Genomic DNA, 24,160 nt, shown 5'->3' with positions numbered 1-24,160 from the left:
GGAGATGAGTTTTGCTGTGAACACCTCTTGCAGAGGAGTTTTGCCATTGCCTGTCACTAATTCTTTGCATCAAAAGGTACCGATTTGTGACACAGATCTCTGTTTCCAAGGCTCTTCCGATTCCGAACGAAGACCGGATTAAGCATCTCTTGGGACAGAACGCTTGGACCTCCCAGAAGAATGAGTTGGCTTGCTTCTACCCCCGTCTGGCTTCCAAATCTGAGACAGGAAAGATTGGGTTAATTAATTTGGGAAACACCTGCTACATGAACAGCATCATACAGTCTCTTTTCATGGCTTCAGAGTGAGTTTCCGCTCCCTCATTCCCACTCAGGACTGCTCTTGGATTGTTTGCCACACCGGCGTGGCTCTTCCCGGACTCATTTTCTGTCTTGTTTTGCATCTCGCATTTTCTTTTACAGCTTTAGGCATTCGGTGTTGAATTTAGCAGAAGGCAACTCCCAGCCCCTGATGACAAAGCTCCAGTGGCTCTTTGCGTTTTTGGAGCACAGTCAGGTAATTATTTCATGTTCTAGTTATTTGTTTGGACTGTCGGCTGCGGAAAGGCTCGTCTCCAAGTTACTTCCTGCCTACCCAAACGTGCTGATAAGGAGCTGTGGATCTTGGTGGATTTTTATAAAGGGACGAATTTTGTTTATATGAAAAAGGCGGATTTTGGGGGCAGGGGAAGCAAGTAAGTCCCAAACTCCTATCACACATGAAAGTGAGCTGCATTCACACTGGGCTCCATACCTTTAACCTATGACATTCCTTGGTTCGACTGATGTAATAATTTTGACAATGAAATCCATTTGTTAATAGTTTATGTATGTGGCTGACTGAAAAGCCTGTTGGTATAAAGGTTTCTGTTCCTTGCCGTGCAGCAAGGAAGAAGATTGGATCAGCTCGGTTGTCCCCTTGCTTCACAGCAAAGTGCAGGCAAATTATGTGAAATTGATGGAATTTGCCTTAAAAGTGGTTTTGTTAAAAGGAAAACAGGAAAACCCTTTAGATTCCAGATGCTTTGAATCTTCTGCATTTGAGGGAAGCTAAAGGATTCTGTAACCCATAATCAAATTAATTATGAATGAGAATTTAGCTGGTATGCGCAATGTCCATAATACACTGTAGGAAGCAGCACGGTTTTGCCTTTCAGAGCTCTGGGACCAAGCTGCAGACTTCTGGAGATGAAGTATGGTCGTATCTAGCCCCTCTCTTGAAAATATATCTTTCTGTCCCTAAAGAGACATGATTTTGAAAGTCACTGACCAGTGAATGTTCCCTTGTTGTGAAACCGTTGAGCTCAGTCCCTCTGTTTTCTAAGGCTTGACTGACAGTGTTGGCTTGTTGCATTGTGGTGATATCTCATTTCAGGTGGCTTTGGATTAAAAAAAAAAAAAAAAGAGAGAGGGAGAGAACCTGTTAAATGCTATGTTTAGTTACTTTTTAATGGCAGCGTAGGGTGTCTGTGATCTTCAGATGGCAAATACAGTAGTGTTTTATGCTTTCTTTCCCAAGATGCGTCTGTGCTTGGTGTCCAGGGTTGTGATCAGGGGTGGGAGGAAAAGCAGGATGGGCTGTTACAAGTGGAAGCACCACCAAGGTTTGGTTTTGCACAGAACAACCTGCTTGTCATTGCGTAGCTTGTAGTCTGAAAACACCCCAGTCCCCTGGCTGCCCTGCCCAAGGCTCGAAAGCTTTCTTGCAGATGCACAGCACTGTGTGGTCGCTGCTTTGTGCCATCTTCCTTACGTGTTGAGCAGGTCCCTTCCTCTGGACTGAAATTCCTCATGCGTCCACTTACCAGCTGTGCAGCCAAGGGTGTAAAATAATATTATGGTTTGGATCAGTCATGCTGTTTTCCTAATATCCTAATAGTTTCCTAATAATTTCCCAGTTATTTTTCTTCTTTGGGCTGTTTTCAAAGTCACTTCTTTGCTGAAGATGTTTCTTTTTCCATGTTAATTAGACAGCAGCTTCCTAAGGGCAGTGATTACATTATCTGGTAATGCAGATTACCTGCCTGCAGTGATCAGAATGATGGGGGGAAATTTAGTGGATTTTTTGTTTTGTTTTTCTACAGAAGGATTTGGTGAGAGATATCCTGATCAAATTAAATGGAGCATCAAATTAAATTCAAGCTGAATTAAGTAGAAGTCTCTGGGCCAGGACAATAAAGCATTTAAAAACTGGAGGAAGAAATAAACATGGGGATATTTTATAGAAGTATATATAGAATAATGGCCCGGTAAAAGTGGGTGAGCAGAAGCTCTTGTTCTCCTAATAATGGAGCAAAGGGATGTTCAGCAGAACTGAGAAGTGGGAAATTTATCCTTCTAGTCGCAGTCCTGTTATGCTGGTTTTGTTTAAGGGGAAGCCTGAGGCAGAAGAAAGTGAAGTGAGAGCCTCATATGTGAGAGAAGGCCTGAGGAGCTGGGAGCAGGGCATGGATTTTCTGACCTTATTGCCTTCCATTAGCCAGTGAAGGCTTGTAGCAAACCAAACAAGTCTTCCCGGGCCCTGGAATTAGCCCGTGTATGGGAAAAGAAGGGACCTGATCAGGGCCATGGCACATGAGCATGCCCTGCTCCCGGCAAAGCAGGTGGAAGGACCTCCTTCCTCCATCTCCATCCCCCCATGCCAAATGGGAACCTGGACTCCGGCTTAAACACTTCTCTCCCTCTTCTCTTTTCCTGCCAGCGACCTGCCATCTCACCTGAGAGCTTCCTCTCTGCCTCCTGGCCGCCTTGGTTTACCCCCGGTGCTCAGCAGGATTGCTCGGAGTATCTGAAGTACCTGCTGGACCGGTACGTGGCAGGCGCCGCGATTTCGTAGCCCCCGTGCACACCAGCAGCGACCGTGTTGGGGCAGGGACGGTCTCACCGCACTGCCTCTGCGCTGCCCAGCCCGGCGTTGCGCCAGGCTGTGAGCACGACATTTAACGATGACCAAAGCGCAGGTGGTGGTTCTCCTCCCGTGGCACCCCGGTGTTATTTTCTAGCAAGAACAGTGGGAGGTGTTTAATGACTAATATTGCTGTTCCTGGTACTCAGAGCATTTCTGAGCCCTGTCTGACACATGTTCTTTTTTACACGTCAAGTGCATTATCCTAGCCCTGGGTGCTGGAATGAATGGCGTTTCACCCAAACGACTGGTATTTAGAAAGTACGGCGGAGCCAGGAATAGCAGCTGGGACCCAGAGGAGTTCAAAGAATGGAGACACGAGTGCCTGGGGCTGAAAGGCAGTGAGACTAGTCCCAGAATCCTTAATAAAATCCTCCTTATGCTGCCCAGTAGATAAGCTCAGGAAATCAGTTCAGCTTGAAAATTTCTGCCTTTACTCTGAAGGCAAAGGGGAATGATTGCGCCAAGTTCAAAGAAAGGCCAGTTGCCTGCCTTTGAATGAGAAGCCGTTTAGCCTTCTGCTTGAAATGTTGATTTTGCCTTTCTCTTACCTAGAACCTCCAGATCTCCAGCATCCCAGTGGTCCCCCTAGACGTGGGATCACACACACAAAGACCTCTGATTCCAAAATCCTGCCCTCCCCACTCCCTACCTTCCACCTGCAGCAAACACCCCAGCTGGCAGGACTCTCTCCATCCATCTGAAGGTGGCAAGAGGTCAAAACCCACCGCATAAAGGCTGAGGATGAAAAAGAGACACTAGTGGCTTGATTCAGATGCCTAAGCGTAGACATGCAGAGCTGTTTGATGTGTCTGGGAGTGTCCCGCCTGGTCTCCAGCTGCTGCTCTTGAAAGGAATGAGGCTCTGGCAGGCTCTGTGCCATGTCTGCCAGCTGTGTGCAGATGTGCAGGGGTCTGGGGTGCTCTGCAGCACTTCATGTGGCACCAGGCATCTATGTATATTCAGCTTAACCTGAATTAAACCCCACGAGTGAAACTAGCTGGGGGAATAGAAACTATACATTAAAATTGTTTCTTGGTGTTGTACTCGTGTATAATGAAATCTCTCTTTTTTTTCCTCTGCCAAAGATTACACGAAGAAGAAAAAACCGGAAAAAGGATCTACCAGAAACTCAAAGAATCCAGCTTGATGTCTCAGGCCATTGAACAGCATTATTTAAACAAGACATTAATTGAGAAGATGTTTGGGGGTAAAATGATGACAAAAATCCGCTGCTTGAAGTGTCTGAATGTCTCCTCTCGAGAAGAAGCCTTCACAGACCTGTCCCTGGCTTTCCCTCCACCAGACAGGAATGTGCTTAGCACAGGGAGTGCATCTGTTTTACCAGTGGAAGAAATCGGTCCACAGTTTATTGAGCCTCCTGGAAACCCAAGCCAGATAATGGGATCTCCCAGGATCCAGAGGAAGCCTCATGTGTCTGGAGACCATGCAGCCCACCTGGTGCCGGTGGAAACACTGGGTTTCCAGGAGCCGGGAGACCAGGCAACTCCCTTAAGCAGCAATGCTGTTGGCATGGATTCAGCCAAAGACCCTCTCTTGGCTTTTGGGGGGCAGACATGCAGTCCCAAGGACTCCAGATCCGTTCCCGATTTAATCAATTATTTCCTGTCCCCGGAGAGACTGACAGCAGAGAATAAATATCATTGTGAGAAATGTGCTTCTTTGCAGGATGCTGAGAAAGTGGCTGAGCTGACGGAGGGACCACACTACCTCATCCTCACCCTGCTGCGGTTCTCCTTTGACCCAAGGACCATGAAGAGGAAGAAGATCTTGGATAATGTCTCCATTCCCTTGGTGCTGAAGCTGCCTGTTCTTGTTACCCCAGAAGAAAGCGAGGATGTTTGCCAGCGCAGGAAGGACAGAGCTGCACCGGGCAGCAGTTTTGTCTCTGTCGTGTATGACCTCTGTAGCGTGGTGGTGCACTCAGGGATCTCCTCCGAGAGTGGCCACTATTATTGCTACTCCAGAGAGTGCAGTGATACCCTCACCTGTGGGCAGCCCCGGGATGGCGCACAGAAACCTGCCTCTGACAAGCAGTTGGACTTTGAAATCCAGTGGTACCTCTTCAACGACACCAGGGTTTCCTTCTCCTCTTTCGAATCGGTCAGCAACGTGACCTCTTTTTTCCCCAAAGACACTGCCTATGTGCTCTTCTACAGGCAGCGGCCGGGCAGGCAGAGCTGCCTGATGCACGAAGCTGGGGCCGAGGCTAGCCGCCCGCACGGCGAACCCTCCCTCAATAAGGACTTGATGGAAGCCATTTCCAAAGATAATATCCTCTACTTGCAGGTAACGGCCTTTGCCATTTGCACCGTGGCAGCAGGATGCATTCCTGCTGCTGACCAGACCAATAGCAGTGTTTCCACTGATCTCAGTGGCAGCAGGGTCCAGTTCTGAGGAGAAGTCCACATGTGCAGACACCCAAGTTAACTCTGAGCTATGTTGAGTACTATACTCTCTATATGGCTTTCATGGCTATGTATATGGCTATGTCATGGCTTTCCCACCTCCTTCAGCACCTAAGTGGGTCACCAGGCTGTATAATGACAGCTCTGCTGACTTTCCCCATTTCAGGCCTGGCTTTTCTTTATGGGTTTATTAAGTGAGGGAGAAGCAGCTGCTTGATCTTGACTAACTAACAGAAACATTTTTTTTATGCTTCCAAAGCATGTCCTCAGCTGGAGAAGTGAGTTCATTGAAGTTGGCCGAAGATCTGCCTCAAATTTTCTACTAGATTTCTAGGAAAGATGGGTGAGCTGGGAATAAAAACCAGGGCAGGTTACATTAATAGGCTGAGCTTAAAGCTTTCCAAACAGCACAAGTGTAGGAAGTGAATCATCTGAAGGAAAGGCAGATGGGAGGGAATTTGAGGAGTTTACTCATCTCCCAGAGGTTGCTGCAGGCTGTGGGGGGTCTGTTGTTTGGTCACCTACTGTGGCCTGGAAAATGCGATGCTTTGATGCGTCTCCCTGCCACTGTGTCACCTCAGCTCCTGTTGGACATCATGCTTGATGACAGCTCTAGAGATGAGCACTCAGCTATTGGAGGAAAGCGCATACTTTAGGTCAGTGCTCAGAGAGATGTTAGAGATCTGTGCTGGACAATCACTCCAAAACCTGTGAGTCCCTGGGGATCCTGCAGCCGTGCATTTTGGTTTATGGATCCAAACTCTGCCCATTATTTACCACTAGCAGTTCCCCTCCCACTTTAAGCAAGGTTTGAGGATCCTGTCTGCCTTGCGTAAGTGGGCCTGCAGACAGAGTATTCCTCTGTGATTTATCCCTTAATGCTGAACTGTCCCAGCTGATACCCCAGATCTCCTAGTGAAACCTGCCCTTGACCTTTCTGATCTCTGTCTCACCTTCCTGCATTTCTCACCAGGACCTGATCTGAGGCACTGCGGTCTGATAACCCCAGAGTAATTTGTAGCAGGCTCCCACTGATGAAGAAACAGGCTCCTGGCTTCTCTCACTGAAGGGAGGGTGGGAGCAGCTCCCTGTGCCATTAGCTGCAGGTAATGGCAATGTCTTTGCTTTATTTCTCCCCCTTCCTTCTCCCAGGAACAGGAAAAAGAAGCAAGGAACAGAGCTGCCTACATTTCCGCCTTGCCGAAATCCCCTCTGTGGTGGAGAGACTTTGACAGGGACAAGGATGATGACAGCTCATCGGGGGGCTGCAGCCCCGCTGCTGGGGGAGGAGGATCCGGCTCGTTTCACGGACTCGTCTTCTAGGGATCAGGTTAAATCAGACATTCATGTCCATGTGTCTAACCCAGCCACTGGGCTGACCTGAAGCCAGAGGCTCCTCTTTCTGGTACCGGTGACAGCAAGTGTCTCGGAGAAGGATTTGGCCTTGAATCTTTCAATGAAAAAGGACTCACGGGCTGATTCAGAGACTGTGTGTCTGGCTGGAGCTAAATGCTGGCGCCTGGAGGGTCCTACCGCTTTCTATGCACTTGATCTTAACGCCTTAAAGTAACACTAGTAGCTAAGCACCTACGGAGTTGAGCAGCTGATGACAGTTCAGAGAAGTGCCCTTTTGCTTAAGCGTAGCCTTGTCTTGCCTGCTGTGAACCATGCCACCAGCCTGGCGAGAGGACGGGGACAGACCCAGCGTAGCTCCGGGGCTTGAGACCTTCCATGCACGCCCCATCTGCAGCCCAGGCTTTCCCGCAGCGCCGGCTCGTTTTTGGGGTGCCTCTGCTTGGTTTTTTTTTAATGTGTTTTTGAGAACCCATGTGGAGACAATGTAAAGGAGCTGCATTTTCTAAAAAAAAAGCTCAGCAGCCAGTGTGGCCAGGCAGGTTTGCCCAGGAGAGTGAGCCCATGAGCCTGCTTCAATCAGAGCAAGCATGAGCAAGTCAACCGGGGGGATTTGGGCAGCGTTGCCAGTGCAGCACTGCCAACCTTTGGAAAGAGGCTGAGGGGCCTGAACCCCGAAAGCCAAAAGAGACCGAACCTGGTCTCGTTGGGCATTTCGTGCTTCATCAAGCCCCCGTTGTGTTACCCGTTTCCTACAGTGACCTCGCCTGACACTTTGGACGCTGTTAATGTGCACGGCGGCCCCAGACACATGGCCCTTTGTCCAGGCGTGTCTTTAGGACTCGATTACCCTTTTTCTGTTACTGTCATTTCCTGGGTTTCTGGGCCAGATCTGCTGTTCAGAAATTGGGCTTTCTTTTGGGATACCTTGAGCTGAGCTTTGAAAAATGGAGAGCCCCCCCCTAAAACCACTAGCTGTTTTTTAAAATGCTGGTTTGCAAGGACAGTAACCCCAACTGGATATATTACATAGACAAATATAAATACATAATATATAAACCGATGCATTATATAAACCAATGTAAATGTTGGTTTGTAGGGACGGAGGCTGATTTTGATGGTGGGAGGCTGACCTTACTGCTGGGTCGTGTGTCTGTATGGACGTAGCTCTCTCTAATGCTGTTCCCTAGCAGTTGTCCAAGCCTGCTCCTCACTCATGCCTGTAGTAGAGATTTCTCTAGCTCAAGTGGCAGAGACTTGTGCCTTAGGTCCTGGGTTCAGGGCCTAATCCTGATGGGGTGGGGGGAATATAGCATTGCCATGGAGTGAAAGGCAAAGCACAGAAATTGCTACAGGTGATGCAAATGGGAGGTCTGCTAGAGAGGACACTTTCTGGCTTGGGATCTGATCTCTGGTATATACTATAATATTCTTTTATTGTCTTTCCTATATATAAATAAAGGAGAAGATGAATTAATTCAACGTGGAGGCTTGCAGCATGCTTAGTGTCTCGTTCTGGTAGCTTTACAGAATGGCTTTGGTCCTTTGTCTGCCGATGCTTGGAGGACACGATACATTTCTGTGACCCTTTGGTTGTGGATGGCCTCCCGTTACCCATCCGCTGCTGGCCACCCTGCTTTGGTGCTTCTCCAGCTCACTGCTTATCACTAGCATAGCTCGAGTTGGGGCTGGATCCTGCTTGACCTACGGGGTCCGGCTGTGGGTGCGTGTCCCTTCGGTGGGAGCTTTTCCCCTGTCGCTGTACCTGCAGGGGCTGGTTCCCCTTGCCAAATCAGTGCTCCAACCCCTAAAATGTCGAATTTCCCAGGTCCTCCTGCCTTCGAATACGCTGTGGCCTGGCCGGCAGAGCCACTAGCTGGACTACGTTTCCCTGCGCTTTAAACATAAATATAGCAGCGTGAAAGAGGGGGGAAAATAAAACCCCAAGCTGAGGATCTCATCCTCTATTTTATGCACGTACATATAAAATACGAGACAAATAAAGAGCCTTCAAAACTGAAGAATTATATTTAAACTAAGTTAGTTGTGAACCATACTGCTTTAAATTCAAATCTGAGTTACCGTGGCAGATTGTAATCCCATTAAAGGGATTATGTATGTGAATAGTGGAGCGTATCTATTGTATTTGCTGGAATTAAGCTAGATTTAAAGCAGCGCTAATGGGAAATAAATATGTATCCAAAGCTGAAATTATACAAAAAGTACAGTATTTCCTGCTATTAATAATAATCTTTTATAAATCTCCTGTCCAAAGAGGTTTCCTAAAGCTTTCTTGTTCCTGAAAGTCACATTGACTTCCTTCTTTACATTCCGGTGTCACCTGGAGGCATTTACTGAGACCTGGTCCCAGCTGTGCTGGGTGCTGTACGCTAAATCTGTGGGAGACTGTCTCTGCCTTGGTGGGCTCCTAATCTAAATAATCAAGGCAGATAATCAAAGTAACAGGGAAATGTGGCCTAAATACGTAAGACAACATGGGATAGTGGAGTCTGTGCTTATTAGTTATTGCCTGGAGCTCGTGTTGTGGGAAGAGGAGGATAATTGGTCCCTCTCTGTTTTCTCCACACCATCTGGGATTGCAAATTCCTCTGTCACGGTCTCCCTGCCATGCCGAAGGTCCCAGTTCATTATCGTCCCTCACGGAGAAGCTGTTGCTGTTGCTAAGCTTTTCCCCGAATATATCTGCTCTTGTTCTACTCTATGATTTTTGAGTTGAGCTGACTCAAACCACACGCTGGATTCAGCATGGGGTGACAGCCTGGGTATTTCAATGGCCCAATGAGGTTGTCTGTTTTGGGCTCTGTTCATTTCCTATAATTCTTAGCATTGGATTTCCCTTTTGGCCTGAGCCATGAGCCTGTGTTTTCATAGTATTATCTACAGTTGCTCCAAGATTTTTTCCCCAAAATAATTACTACATATATATAGATAGATATAAAAAATATGATATAAATGACTAATTTCCTAAATATTTAATATACATGACTATTAGCATTAATATTCATACACTAATAATACCACTATTATTAATACCAGCAATAATATCAATATACTGTAACATTAGTAATACTATTAATATACTATGTGTTAGTATAATATTATAGTATTGCATTGCTGTATTGTAATAATATGGCTATATTATTTTTATGTATTAATGTAATCTGCACACAGAGCTATTGCATTTCTGTGCCTCAGATTTGGCTAAAGACGGAGCAATGCGTATTTGGGTGAATGCTTCCTAAGTGGCTGGAAATCCAGACTTCTCATTTCTTCTAAACTTGGTGTTGACTTGAAAAGAGAATTGCATGTTAAGCTGGGTGGACCTGCACCCCCCTTCCTGACCACTGATGGCCTTGTATGAAGAAGGATTGCCTTTTTCCACTTTGTGTATGTTATCAGTTGCCAATATATTTTTTTTTAAGCTTGCTGGAAACCTCTTTGTTACAGAACCGTTCTGAATTTTGGCAAGGAATGTGACCCATGAAATATAGCTCTGTGTGGCAACAGCCAGTGCTACACTGCTTTCTGCATTTATGGCACAGAGGGTACAACCCAGACATTACTTCTGTGATCGGCACTTCTTGTATTAATTGCAAATTTCTCACGCTGTTACTTTGATGTTTCTTACATCCCCTCATGCTTTCATTTGGGATAAATTAGGCTCAGGTGGCTACAGTGGCATCATCTGCAGCAGGGAATCAAACATACCCAGGACCATTCGCTGGCACTGGGGCTAACTAGTGTGGAGCATCCCATGCCTGTACTGTGAAGCCTCTAAAACAGGGCGGTAGCATCCACACTGCCTGTTAGGAATGAGCCCTGCCAGCTCCCAGTGGGAACCAAATCCACAGCTAACAAACATGGAGAAACCCCTCCTTTGAAATCAGAGCCAATTTCAAAAAGTCTGGAAAGATGTCTTTAAAAAGCCAGTCTGGAAAGATTTTAGGGTTGGGCTCGGTGTCTTGTTTTGCCCTTGCTCCATCCCAGATGTGATGCTGGGAGTTACCCTGAGGTGCCGAGGGCTGAGGCTGTGCAGGGCAAACCCTGGGCTCGCTCCCCCTTCTCGTGTTGGGCGAACAGCGACATCCGCACCCTGCTCTTTTTGCTTGTAAAAGCTGACATTCCCACTGCAGTTTCTTTCCTCTGTTCTGCTCAGGATGCCAAGAGAAATTCCCAGTTGCTTGGAGACCTCCAGCATGACCGAGTTGTCACCAAGATGCCACTTGCTGCATGCCTTGCTGTTGTAATAACGTGTGGAGCAGGGGGATGTGAAGTGCCCATCTCTTAGGAGGGGAAGGCATTTGGCAACACTCAAATCTGGATTTACTGGGGAGGCAGGTGATGGAGCAGGAGGAAGGCACAGGCTGAAGGGTCTGAAACGCCCTTGTGCTGGCCGGCGTAGTGAGGACTGCCCAGAGCCAGCAACAGGCTGTTTTATGTTCCCACGCCATTTCTGAGCTGCAGGTGCACGTGCAAGATAATTATAATGTGGCAACATGCTCAAATCACATCTGGTGTCCAAAGAAGACAGGGAATTGGCAGGTGTTGCCACCAGCTCATCCTAGCCTCACCCTTCTTGGTAGAAGGATCTGGCTGGGTTAGAGGAAGGGTTTACCTGGTGTCCGTGGGCAATGTACCTTTACCCACGCGGCAGGCTTTGTTCTGAGGTCATTTAACGAGGGATGGGTGGACTGCAGAGAAAAGCACGCACAAAATGAGACAGGACATGAAAAAGAGATTCAGGATGTCCAAAGGCTGGACAAGAAAAGCTCGAGACCATGCACTAATGGGGCCATTCGAAACAGGGGGCGAAGAAAAGGGCCCTGATCCAGCAGTTCCTGGCAAGGCTTACACCGGTGACCGTGTCAGGGCTCAGCCTCTGTCTTCCTAGCCTTTCGTTTCCTGGTGAGGTCCTAGGAAGGTCTGAACCAGCAAATAAACCTGAGCGAGGGCATGGGGCCGGGCATGTGAAGCGCTGGCCTGTTCCCTGCGTGGCTTTGACTTGGGCCAGCTCTCTTGGACGACGCCTGGGCAGGGGGTCAGGACCAGGTACGTGAAAAGGCCCTGTTGAACCCCACTGCCACTTGCCCTTGGGTCAGCAAATAGTCGCTGGTCTATTTAATTTACTAGCCTAGACAGAGCTACCCCAAGCCTTGCAATATCTGCCCCAGCCTCACTGCCCAGACAGGACACCTGGACCTGAAGGAGGGGAGATACTTGGCGACACAACCTGGAAGATGCTCTGAATGCTTTAAAGGCGCCACGTAACTCCACCGATCTGGAAATTAATACCCCTTTTCTCCCCCCGAAACAAGCTTTGGAGTCAGCAGTGAGAGAGGTCTTTTTTATTATTATTCTTTTATTTTCCCGTTGCTTTTCCACTGCATATACAGTACTTAAAAACGAGATCACCTTCACGTCAGGCAGGTACCATGTTTATTAACAGCAAAAAAAGTATTATCTAGGTTTCACTCAAGACCGATTTACAGGATAAATAATTGTTTCAAATTACTTTAAAAAAACAACAAAACCCCAAAGAATAAATTAATAACTTAAGTGATTAGCTGTCCACAGTGATTTGAAAACTTAATAACCATTCAAACAGTGACACCACAAGAAGACACGTACTGTACAGTTTGCCACAGATTACTCTTGTCTTTCCTTCTACAAATGGAAAAAAAAATTAAAAATACTTCTGTTTAAGAACAGTCATAGGCTTCAAAACACACAAAATATCACTGCGAATAGGCTGCCAGTGCGATGGCTTCAAAACCAGGGCTCTGACTCCCCTCACAGCAGTTGAAGAAACAAAAGGTTATCCCTAATTCGGATGGGGTCGTTCCCACGCAGTGATCACTGAAGTCAACGGGGATCTGTTGACTTCACCAAGGGCTGGGCTGAACGGGATGTCCTACTCTAAAGGTTTGGTCCTAACCCTACGGGACTCATTGGCAGACTCCCTGTGGAGTCCACGGTCCTACTCCCTTTCCCTGCATGGGGCAGGGCTTCGGCCACAACTTCAGAAGTGCTCTCAAAATAGACATTGTATTTTGGGGATGATATGGCAGGAGAATGTCAAAACTGTGCAAAAGGCTTTCCCCCCCACCCCACTCAAGAGAAAATGCTTCCCCCTTGGCAGTTAAGGGTGGGCGTTTTAATGAGTTGTGTAGAACAGGAAATTTCATGTCCTGTGTGATGCTGGGCCTGGCGATGTTGCAGGGTGTCAGCACCACACGCTGCCCTGCTGCAGCATGCAGACTCAAACCAGCTCTTTCCATCATTAGATGTTGACTAATTAAGCCTCACAACACATCTGCGAGATGGGGAAACAAGTACTAAAAATCTTCACTTTACAAACCGGAGAGAAAATGGGGTATCAAGAGCTCAGATGAACCCTTTCCCTTCTGAAGACATAGTGTGGTGTCACCCAAAGAACTACAATAAAAACAATGGTTTCTTATCTCCTGGTCTTTGGGGCAGACCTCTCACATGTAGTCAAGCCACTGATGTAGAAATGCACCCATTGTATCTTAGCAACAGGCAACATAGACAATTAAGAGCCCTCTGATGGGAAGCAAGTCCACAGAGAAGCTCTTTCAGCTCAAGAGATGGAGCCATGCAGCCCAGCTTCTGGTCCACAGGTTGCTGGTTGGTGTTGAAATTTGGACTTGGTGCATGCAGGGATCATGCCAGGACAAGCTGGCCATGAGCCGGCAGGGTGAGAGCTATATCGCACGACACCTTGCTATATATCAAGTTTTCCCAAGAGAAGCCACTGAAGTAGCAACCCTATTGGTAAGTAATACATCTCTAGGAGTTGTGAACAAGGAGATAAAATCTTGACTACACGGACGAGAAACAAAGGACGAGCTGACAGAGGGATGAATTGCTCCAGTCCAAGAAAGAAATCGTTACCGAAAGGTGTAGATCTCTAACTGACTGCATGAGCCTCATTAACAGTCGAGAGATCAATGCATGAATGAGAACAGGTTAGCAGTAATGCACTCTGCTCTGCCCTGGGGAGCCCTGAAAGAAAACAGTAAGGCTTGGCATAAGGTCCCTCAAGAGAGGCTGCAATCAGCAGGCTGAGTTGCTCAGGTATTCACACAGCAGTGATGGCTATCTGATGGCCAAGTGTTTCCTTTGGCCCCATACCCCAGCTGGGGACTAGGTTAGGTTCTGCTCTTTGCCCTTCCCATTACAAATGGGGCTTCTCCACAGGCATACCGCAATGGCACTGGGCTTATCCAGAAGCCATCCCTACAACGTGAGGTGAAGTGCAGCTTTTAAATGGAATAGCAACATCACAAGCTAGGAAAATACTGAAACAATACCAAGTGGTTCAGGAAACCATCCTCTTATTCCTCTACCAGGCCAGAAAGATCAGCCAGGACCCAGGAGCTATTGGAACTTCTTTCTACTAAAGTCTAATGACACCTGAGATACTGGCACCACTCTAGCCCCCTCATTTCCCAAGAAGACCTGCTTGTAGTGTTGAGCCTCGCAGGACCACTGGCCTCAGGTGAAAAACCTGCAGCCCTGCAGCCTTGACAGCCAGCTCTTCCCCTATCGGTATGAACTTCGTCTCTGTGTCTCAGCAGGTTGCCAAAAGGAGCAAGCTTTTCATGGTAGGCTCAAGGGAGTGCAGACCCGGGGTGCTGGGGCTTGTGCAGGGCTCCAGTGAGCCCTGAGTGATGTCTATCCTAATAAATTCAACAGCCCTGAGCTGTCCTCTGGTCACCCTGGACTGCCTGTCTCCTGTGTGCCTTGGTCTGGGCCAGGCAGCCCTCTCCCAGGTCCAAGGGATGGCCCCAGGGTGGATTAGGCCACTTTGCCAGGGGCAGATTTAGCCTTAGGTATATGAGTTGTGCATTGATGCTTGGCTTCATAGCTGGAGAAGAGGTCCTGGTCCTGTTTCGGATGCTAATAGGACACTAGGAGGACCTCGGGAGGTCCCTAGTCTGACCTCCTGCTCAAAGCAGGGTCAGGGATGGAATCTGACCCCATTGCTCAGGGCTTGATCCAGTTGGGTCTTGCAAGCCTCCAAGGGTGGAGATGGCACAACCTCTCTGGGCACCCTGTGCTTGGCCAAAACTGCGACACTGCTGCATGCCGACCAGCCCAAGAGAGATGCAGAGGAGGGCACCCTCCACCTTGCAGGCAGAGCGGGGCTCAGCCCTCGCCCCTTTGGGCATTGATCTCACCACTAGCTTTGCCTGGGCTTTGGGCCCCCACCACTTTCCTCTGAGGGTTTCTCCTGCGCAGCTGCATGCTGGGGCGCACGTCCTGGGGCTCCCTGACAGGACAGGAGTGCCATGGCCTTGGGTGCAGGGGTACCCCATTCGGGCGAGTCATGCAGGACCACCAGAAGCTACATCACCCCGGGTAAGACCCAGGAGTGGATGGAGCACTCCCCTTGAGGCAGCACAGGACCTTTAGTGATCAGAAGCTCCTCTCCACAACGAACAAACCTCTGTTAAAATCTGACTTGTAACTCATGCCAAGGATGGATTGTGTGAAGACCAAGATTCAAACCTCACTGGCAAACACCTCCACTTTATCTCCTCCCAACCACATGCTCCTGGATACGACTCTCCTCAGCAGCTGCTGGCCCTATGTCCTAAATCCATCCTGATTAGCCCCCTGCAACCGCAAGCCTCAGTCACCTTTCGGTGCTGGCTCCAGATTTGGCTCTGTCTGTCCAACACTCAGCTTTGCCCCTGCACAGTCCGCTCACACGCACATTTTCTTTCTCCTACTTCAGACTAAGCCTAAGTCTGGCATCCACTTATAGCAGGAAATTTATTTCCCACCAAATAGTAAAATGGCAATTCTGAGCAAATCGATTACAAGGCAGCTCATACATCTCAAGAGCCAGAATAGCTGGGAGCAACAGTTGGTCACTCACAACAAGGGACACACACTTTTGGAAACATACTGCCTTTAAAAGTACCGGCTTTGAAAGAGGGGAAAGCTTTGTGCCTTGGCCATGATACTTCTTAAGAGTAAGCAAAGGTCAGGATGCTTGTCAGACATTCAACCTTCATCCATGAACACACACACACACATGCACACGCACACACATACATACATACACAGCCCTTTTCTTAAATGGGACAGTCCAGCTGAAGAACAGGCTTTGACATATGGACTCAAGCCAGACCTTTTGCTTGCAATTCAGATGAATCATTTGCAATGTTCTCTGCTTCCTAAAATACCTATTTCTAACAAAAGAGTCAGTCTCAGTTGAGCATCCAAGTATAGAGTGGCTGTGATAAACTTAATGCCTTCAGGATAAAGTTCTTGGCAGTCCATGTAATTAAACCAGCTGCTTTTCAATATGGTTTAACACTAAATACTTCCCAAACATTAATCATTGGGGACTGGTGTAATCAGCTCAGCAACCATCAGGAATGACTATTTCTACTGCAGCCATTGATTACTTGACTGCTTTCGGGCTCAGGAAGAGTTAGTAGAGCTACATCTATAGGGATGAGGCAGTGCAATGCACAGTTACTATTTAGTGTGTACGGCCGCATGTTTAGTGCTCAGCAGGAAAAAACAGAGGAAAAGGTCTGTTTCTGACCAACGTGAAAGGGCAAACATAGACCTCGCCACAACCAGCGGTTGCAAAGTAGCTATTTTGGGAACCTTTGGGCTGCTAAACATAAAGGGCCAGTTACTGGGGATGCTCATGAAAGGAATCCTGACATTTGGACAGTTTGACATGGAAATCATTGAAAGTTTTCAGCTGGGGAAAAGAGATATCCCATGCCTTGGGTCTGACAGTGTCTGTCCCGTGAACAAACGGGGACATTTGTGGGAAATGGAGGAAAAGGACTAGTTTCTCCTGTAACACAAAGGGCGCTCTAGTTCTCAATTACCCCTTGGGATTGAACCTGGGAGTGGGTACTGCATCCAGTCCCACAACTGAAGGACACTGGGTCAGCAAACAGCATCCCACTTGTTATTTTGCCCATCGAGCCACCGTATCTTCAGAAATAAACATTGCTGCGGCTTCCCCCTTGCTTCCCTGCTTTTAGGATGCAGCAGACAAATATTATTTGGCAATTCCAGAGCTCCTCTCCTTTCAACACTGCTCATGCAAAAGGGAAGTAAATTTCTGATTGTGCCTCAAATAACTGGATATGTGCATGAGGTTATTCTTAAAATTACTGCCGCAATCCACACCAGAGGCGGCTGCATTTTGGTGTGATATGGGGTGAGTAAATACATTCACCAGTATAGGCCAGTGAGCGTGTGCTGCAACCCTTCTCCCCCGACCTGATCTTCCTCTGTGTTCATTATAATAGTTTGGAGGATTAAACAGGAAAATTGGCTTCCTGCTGAAGTCAAATTTGCTTTTCAGCAGGAACGGTGCTTTTGTTGGTAGTGTTGCATTGCCCAACGCCCTCGGTTAGGTGAATGTAAAACAGGTCAGTGGGCTCAGCATTTCTTTCTGCTTATTCTCCCCGTTTCTCAGGCACTCGTGTGATGCCAAGACCAGACAGTCTGTCCATGTCTTTTTAATGAGCTCACAGAATTTCATGGGATGCTTTACAATGACTTCAGTGGGCTCTGGATTGGGCCCAATATTTAGTCTCCCCTGAGATGTGGTGATGAAAGGAGCTATAGAAATACAAAGTACTGCACTCTGTTCTTCATTTTATTATCTCACTATGCAAGCGTGCAAGCCCTCAATGTGAGGCAAAGGCCCTTGCAGGCTGTGACAAACTCCCTGACCTTCAGAAAGCATATGGCTGGGCTAAATCTTTCCCTTTCTTTTTGCTTTTGTTTTTTTTTCTAGATGACTCTTATTTTTATCATGAGCATTAGGATATTTGATTTATTATTCCTGTAGAAGGCCAACATTGCAATGTATTAAAAGATCGTCAGAGCTTTTCCACTAATATCCTCCCTTTTCATGGTAAGGGAGAAGATCTAAACTGGTGCTGGAAGTTTGCAAGGCAGCATCCAGCTCTAAAGGGGCATGTGTCGTAGGCCCTTGTGGGTCATATCTGGCTCTTTCCAAACTCAGGCCAGGATTAAAGAGATGTGTTAATGTCTAAGTATCAATAATCAGCAGTAGTGATTGCTTTCCTTGGTGGTGTTGGTGAAACATCCAGCCAGTGGCGTTGGGAGGAGTTCAGCTTGAAGAAAGAATAGCTGGTCCAAGCTATTTAATAAGTATTATTACCTAATCTTACTAATGTGTCTCGTTTGGCTCTCAGTTCGTGGTCAGCCTGTTTATCCGTGTCCACGCTCGCAGTCTGGCAATCATGCTGCTACATGACAATCATTAGTCCTTCCTGTTTTTATGAGATCATGAATTATTATCTCTGCAATAAGCTGCCTCTTCCTTCTCGACTCTCTGAGCCCAGCAGCTGCTCAGGGAGTGATCCCAAAGCCTGGACATGTCCAGCAGGCTGGGAGGGGGAACAGCAGGCTCCCATCATTAGTTGGAGTCCAGGGTTGTTAACATCAGCAAGTCGCCTAGCTATGTCGAAGAAACAATAGAATTATTGCAATTAAAGACAGGGAGAAAACACCTAGTTCAGCCCTTTGCACCCAGCACACCTGTGCAGGCTAGTGCAACATTAAAGCTTACAGGAAAACACCCAAATGCCCGCTCTGCCTTGCCTCTCCTGCACAGCCTCTTCCCAAGCCTAAGGCCTCACCACCGATCGACATCTCAGTTACTCCGCTCCGTTCCTCCAAGAAACACCCCGTCAGTCCCCTTTCCCAAGTCCGACCTCTCCAGCACAGCATCTGCCTTCTCCATGTCCTCCCAAACAGCCTCACAGCCCCTTCCTCTTGTTCATCCTCATGCCAGTCACGATACACAAGGGTCTCCAGAGCCTCTCCTGCTCCTAGCAGTCAACCGCAGAGCCTCTCATGATGGCCACGGACGCAGGACTCTCCCTCTACGGGCTTCTCTTGCTGCCACGAAGGGCAGAATTTAGTTCCTAGGGCCAGATTCAAGGGTAATTGGCTTCAAACAGGTGGTGGTCAGAACTTAAATTCTGCAGTCAGAAGCTGATCTCTCCAACCCACTGTCTTTGAGAGATCTTGGAAAGCATCAGCGGAAAAAGAAGACACCCCAACAAACCTGGCTGTTTCATGTGTGCATGCATGTGTGTGCGAGCGTCTGTGAGCATGCGCTGGCATGTTTGCACATGTACGGTGGGGGGTGAGTTCTGGGCTTCAGAGCCAGCTCAGTTGGTGGGTTTGGACACTCTTCAAGCTCCTGACAGTTTAACAACCACAACCATAAACATGGGGGCTGTCCTACCAACCAAGAGAAGAACAGCTCACAGACATTTTGAACATCATTATTTACAAGAAATATGACGATGAAAGTAAAGGCATATGGGAATGGTCCTTGCTCAGTTTTGGGATGGGGTAGGAGGGGCCAGAGAAGAGGGAAACCATATGGAGGGAGCATGGGAATCTGAGCTGGGGATCTGATGTCCTATGAGAGATGCTGCCAAACCTGCACGGCATGGTTTGGGGGTACAGTAAGGAAGAAGAGGGGGAGAGATGATGCAGTGTTAGCACATACAAGGTGGCTTTGATAGCTGTAAGCAAAAGATGTGCAGGGCAAAACCTGGTATTGCTAAGTTAAAGTTCCTGGATAGTGAAACCAGCAGCTAAAGCACAAACCTAGCCACCGAACGTAGTTGGTCTTTATCACTGGCAAACAGTATCTGCCAAGTCTTCCCCTGAAATTAAGTTTCATTTTGTCTTAAAGGAAAAAATAATGAACTCCCCCTCCCTTCTGCAGACAACAGTCTTAGAAACTAGCCCAAGCGGTGCTGGCAACCCCAGACGGGGCCCCAGCCTGGGAAAAACTGCTTGGACGTTTGCCTGTCTGGATGCCTGTCCTGGGCCGCTGCTGGCACTATTGCTTCGTGCTCTTGGCTGGCTCCGAGGACTGTCTCACGTCAGTCCACTCCTGCATGGTGCTCTGCAGCGCCTGCGTCTTCTCCTTGTCCACTTGCACGTAATCAACCTTCTCGTCCGAGGCAACCGACGAGGTGGAGGGCTGCGGGCAGGAGAAACACAGCCACAGACTGGTCAATCATTCAGCTCCCTCTCTTCCCTGCTGGTCACCCTGGGCCTCTGTCTCCTTCCCCACAGCCTTACTGTGGGTACAGCAAGGATACCTGCAGCTCCCATGCTTTCTTGAAGACACAAGAGCTCTTCACCACCCTCCCTTGTTCTCAAGGGGTCTTGGATAAAAGACTTCACCCTGCTCTGTGTCTTGTGCATATGGGACTGGGGTGCAATGGGATGACAAAAACTGTACCTGGTTTCTGCCTGCTGAACTGACTCTGAAACATGAACACTTGGTTGCAATTATGCTTTCTAACTGCTGATACTGCAGCACAGGACTGAGAGTCAAATCTGGCTCATTTTCTTGCAAGTAAAGGTCTTGTAGACACACAAAAAGGTCCCAGCTCCATCCCTCTTAGCTGTGTTGACTCTACAGAGTTACAGCACTAAATTATTTTTGTCCCCAAAACAACAGATACACCTGCAGGTTCACTCAGGAGACCTGCTGGGTGATGAGATTTCTTTTATTTGGCCATAGTTTCTTGAGCCTGGAATTTTATCTTTCTCTACAAGCATTTCAGAGGACACCCAGCAGCTGCAACTGGAGCCAACTGACATTTTTTAATGGGCTAAAGCCATCTTTACAGGGCGGGTTATTATTTAAATTGATAATACCTGCAGAAATACTGCCTTGCAGAAACAAATAATCAAGGGACTACCGTCAAATAATAAAAAGGGCTAACCAGTGGGGCAGCTTGCCTAGGGCACAAGGTGGTGTTTGAAAAAGTTGAGGCCAACTCAGATTGTTCCCATAAAGGTTTAAAAAAATGCCTTGTCCTTGCGCCATCCCCTTGCTCAAGAGCTGCTTTGCTTGTGCGCACATCAGCCGGTCACTCCTCTTCCTCCCCACCATGTGCTCAGGGTTGCACCTAGCAGGACCTGCCTTGGGTCCCCCCAGCCCACTCCTCCACCCCTGGGTGTCTTCTTCACCTTAGCATGTGGCCTTGCTGGGGAGGCTGTGACATCTCCATCATCTGAGACTTTTAAGTCTTGTCTGTCATCCAGGGAGAGATGGTTTGCCTTGGACATGGAGATGCCCTGAGGTCCTTTCTTGCCCTGTTTTTTACGATTCACTTTAAGGCCATGTTTCCCCCATGTTTAAATCTAATGAAAAGTCACTAGCAGCTGGGTCTGTAGGAGGATCCCCTTCCATGTTTCCACATGATATTTGGCAGATGCATCCCATTCCTGACCCACCCATTCCCGACAGCTCTTTCTCACAGGGCAGTGGCTTGATCAGCTCAACAGAATCTGGCTTTTAAATAGGAACTTCACTTTTGGAAAGCAGTTTGTGCTTCTCTTGCCCAACTGGTGCCCTTTACAAGCAACTGATCTGCAGTAGACAGATGCTTGGTATTTTCTAAATGAGCTCCTTAAAGTAGCTCACATGGAAAACCCAAGCCAAGGTTTTGAAGACTAGTAAAGAAAAATTCTTCTGATACTTCTTGGTATGCTCTCTGATAGCTTTTGAATAAGGCCTGACACTAAATCTACAGTCTATAGCTTAATTTTTGTGTTCATCAGTACCCACGAAACCCCTCAAACATCCATGTTTACACCTCCAGCAAGGCTGACAGACATGCAAAAAAAGACTCATCCTGACTAGAATAAACATAGCAAATCCTCAGATAAAATTCACGTCTGTGAGATTACCATGACATTTACTAACCCTGCCCAGGGCTCTGGCCCATACTATTGTCAATGTGGATAGAAACCTCTAAAAAAAAACCACATTATTTTTAATCATAAGTTTAGAAATCCCCCGTACCTTTCTGTGTGGTCCTGGCGAGCTTGGCTGGAAGTCCAGGGCCAGGTAGTCCACACTCCCTGAACTCTTTTTAGGTGCTGGGCTGTTGGTGCCACTAGGAACAGGAGAAGCAGAAATGGGGTTTTGCTAGTGCAGGAAAGAGACAGGAGAGATAACGAGCGTTAAAATGGGAAAGAGAAAAAAGGAATTAACACAAATCTGGCAAAGAAATGCCTTGGTTGCACTTTCACCAGAGGTCCCAGCCTGGATCTGTTCTTAGTTACCTCTTTGGTACCCAGGTCGTCTCTGGGGCCAGGGTCTGCAAAACTGCTGGGGGATTGGACTCGGTGGGGTTGTAAATGCCCCACGCTAACAAATCATATAAGTGCACACTCTTAACTTGATTCATTGGTGCAGTTCTGTTGCTTTTTTGCTGATTTTATTCACACGCCTAACATCAGATGTAGGCTTAAGCATTTCACTGGAACCACATCTTAGTGGGGCCAGACTAGCGTCGGGATCCTCACTAATCACAACTGCGCTCCACAGCCCGCAGATTTCCTCTGCCCCGTTAGTTACACAGCCTTAAAAATATGCTTCAAGTCAGCAGCTTTGTCGAAAGAGACAAACCCCCTCCCTGTAACCAGTGCCACTCCCTGCTGCTGCCCTGATAGCCCCTGCCCTAGACGTAAACATGATGTCAGCAGCTACTAGGGAAAAAAGAAAAAAAAAGAAAAAAATCTACTTAAATAAAGAAAATACATTGTGACAATCCATAGATGTTCTTATCACCTCTTAACTCCTGGCAGAGTAGCTGGTACGTATTCCTGCTCTCATATAGAGTCAAAACCCCAATGGGATGTGTCATTTTAGGAACAAAAGCCACCGCTCTGTGTAGGGCTGTGTGTAAGGATGTACGCTACATTCATCACCGTGCTATCTGAGCCATTTCGGTGCTTCCACAGTCATGAGCTAGGAATGTGTTTGCAGCACTGGGGAGCACACACGTCCCACCAGGACTACGTATATCTTCGCTGGGGGCCCTCTGAGGAGGGGGCTTACCATTGCCACGTAATTCTCCTCGCTGTCTCCTGAGTCAGTGCTGGTGATGCTCTGTGAGGAGACAGGGCGGCAGTACTGCAGAGAGCCCGAGTTGAAAGTCTGGCTGTAACGAGAAGCATGACAGTGTTAATTAACGGTTACAGGTGCTATTTGTCCATTGCTGAGGAGGGATGGGAGAGGGCAGCACCGGATGTCTCCAAACATCACTGTGCTCAGATCTAGGGCCTAGGGTCCTACTGAAGAAAAGCTGGTGGCAACGATGGTCTCTCCAAACCAGCCTTCCCACCCACACAGAAGCACTGGGTTTGGTCTTTTAAGTCTAAGGCTTTTTAATAACACCTTGCTTGCTATGTATCCTTTACTCTCCTGCTATCAGATACATAAATCCAGGCTCCATAAACTCTTTTATCTCACAGGAAGTATTTAATTGTGTAGGATATAGAGACAGCCTCCATGGAGCTACACAGCAGGCTTCTCACCTCCATCCTAATCACAGCTCCAGGCTTTGTTTACTGTGCAGTAGCCTATCTGATTTTTTGGGGGGAGGGAGGAACAAAAACTCCAGGCGTCATCTTGTTTGCAATTGGCCAAATCTGATTATATAGAATAACATAATGTAATCAGTGTCTGGTATTAAAGCTCGTGTCTTAAAAAGCTATTTGTTGCCTTGCAGTAAGGGCAGGGTCATATGATTAGCTGATAAGGGAAAAATCCATTAGCTTCTACAGGGTCAGACGTCTTGTCAATCAAACCCTACTCTCTCTTTCCTGATGCAGTGATTTCAGCACACAGCCCTCATGCCCTGCAGTCAGTCCCCACACAATCCAATTTTTTAGAAGAGTCATAACAGCCAAGCCTTGCTTCTTCCTTTTATTGGACAACATCAGACTACGAATTAGCAGCAGAACTGGAATTGTGTGAATCCTGTTATTTTTGGCGGAGAGACTGTGGTATGAAGTGCTTTGGTTTCATTTTGCAGACTTCCTCCAGGCTAAGCTTTGCTTTCAAGGCAATCAAAACAGAAATCAGTGAAACTCTGTGAGTGCATAAACCCTGCATTTTTAGATTAAAGAGTGGTTTTTTTTTTTGCAAGAGGTGCTTGTGAAATTGCACACTGTGTCCTCGGTTCAGCTGAGTCGGAGTCACTCAGATGTGTCATGAGTCTCTGCAGACCACAGGTCCTGTGTCAAAGCCAGAAATCTGCGGGTGGTGTCAGATCCCAGAAATAGGAAATGTCTTCAAGTGATCTTAATTAGCTGCTCTGCCACTTGCTGGGCTTTCATGTGGAATCCTAACCTAAATTAATTTATCATGCTGCCACCAGCTATGGTGTGGGGAATACAACTCCAGCTCTTACTACGCTTAACAGAGCTTGTGAGGGGTCCGAGACAGGAACCCTTCTGCTTTGACAACATCTGACCCAAATCCAAAGCCTGACAATGATCTGGCCAAGGAAATCACCATGGTGTGGCAGAATATTCTAAGAAAGTATTGCAGCATAAATGCCTGGCTCTTTTCCTCTTCCCAG

The 24,160-nt window shown here is 47.5% G+C and overlaps 2 protein-coding genes across 2 annotated transcripts in view; one reads left to right on the top strand and one right to left on the bottom strand.

The window, feature by feature from the left end:
• USP35 (ubiquitin specific peptidase 35) overlaps positions 1 to 6,935 on the top strand; it is a 33,675-nt gene extending 26,740 nt beyond the window's left edge. Inside the window, exons 7-11 of the mRNA XM_064505189.1 lie at positions 111 to 304; positions 423 to 516; positions 2,701 to 2,807; positions 3,993 to 5,214; positions 6,486 to 6,935. Coding sequence (XP_064361259.1) covers positions 111 to 304; positions 423 to 516; positions 2,701 to 2,807; positions 3,993 to 5,214; positions 6,486 to 6,656 — 1,788 coding nt within the window. The 3' untranslated portion in view covers positions 6,657 to 6,935. The remainder of the gene's footprint in view (positions 1 to 110; positions 305 to 422; positions 517 to 2,700; positions 2,808 to 3,992; positions 5,215 to 6,485) is intronic.
• A 5,102-nt stretch (positions 6,936 to 12,037) lies between these two features.
• Positions 12,038 to 24,160, bottom strand: part of GAB2 (GRB2 associated binding protein 2) — a 127,057-nt gene continuing 114,934 nt past the window's right edge. Inside the window, exons 8-10 of the mRNA XM_064505188.1 lie at positions 22,633 to 22,735; positions 21,592 to 21,717; positions 12,038 to 19,752 (exon numbers count right to left, since the gene is read on the bottom strand). Of these exons, the coding sequence (XP_064361258.1) occupies positions 19,609 to 19,752; positions 21,592 to 21,717; positions 22,633 to 22,735 (373 nt within the window). The 3' untranslated portion in view covers positions 12,038 to 19,608. The remainder of the gene's footprint in view (positions 19,753 to 21,591; positions 21,718 to 22,632; positions 22,736 to 24,160) is intronic.

Source organism: Dromaius novaehollandiae, chromosome 1, assembly GCF_036370855.1.
Source record: "Dromaius novaehollandiae isolate bDroNov1 chromosome 1, bDroNov1.hap1, whole genome shotgun sequence".
NCBI lineage: Eukaryota > Metazoa > Chordata > Aves > Casuariiformes > Dromaiidae > Dromaius > Dromaius novaehollandiae.
This window is presented reverse-complemented; position numbering and strand designations above follow the sequence as displayed.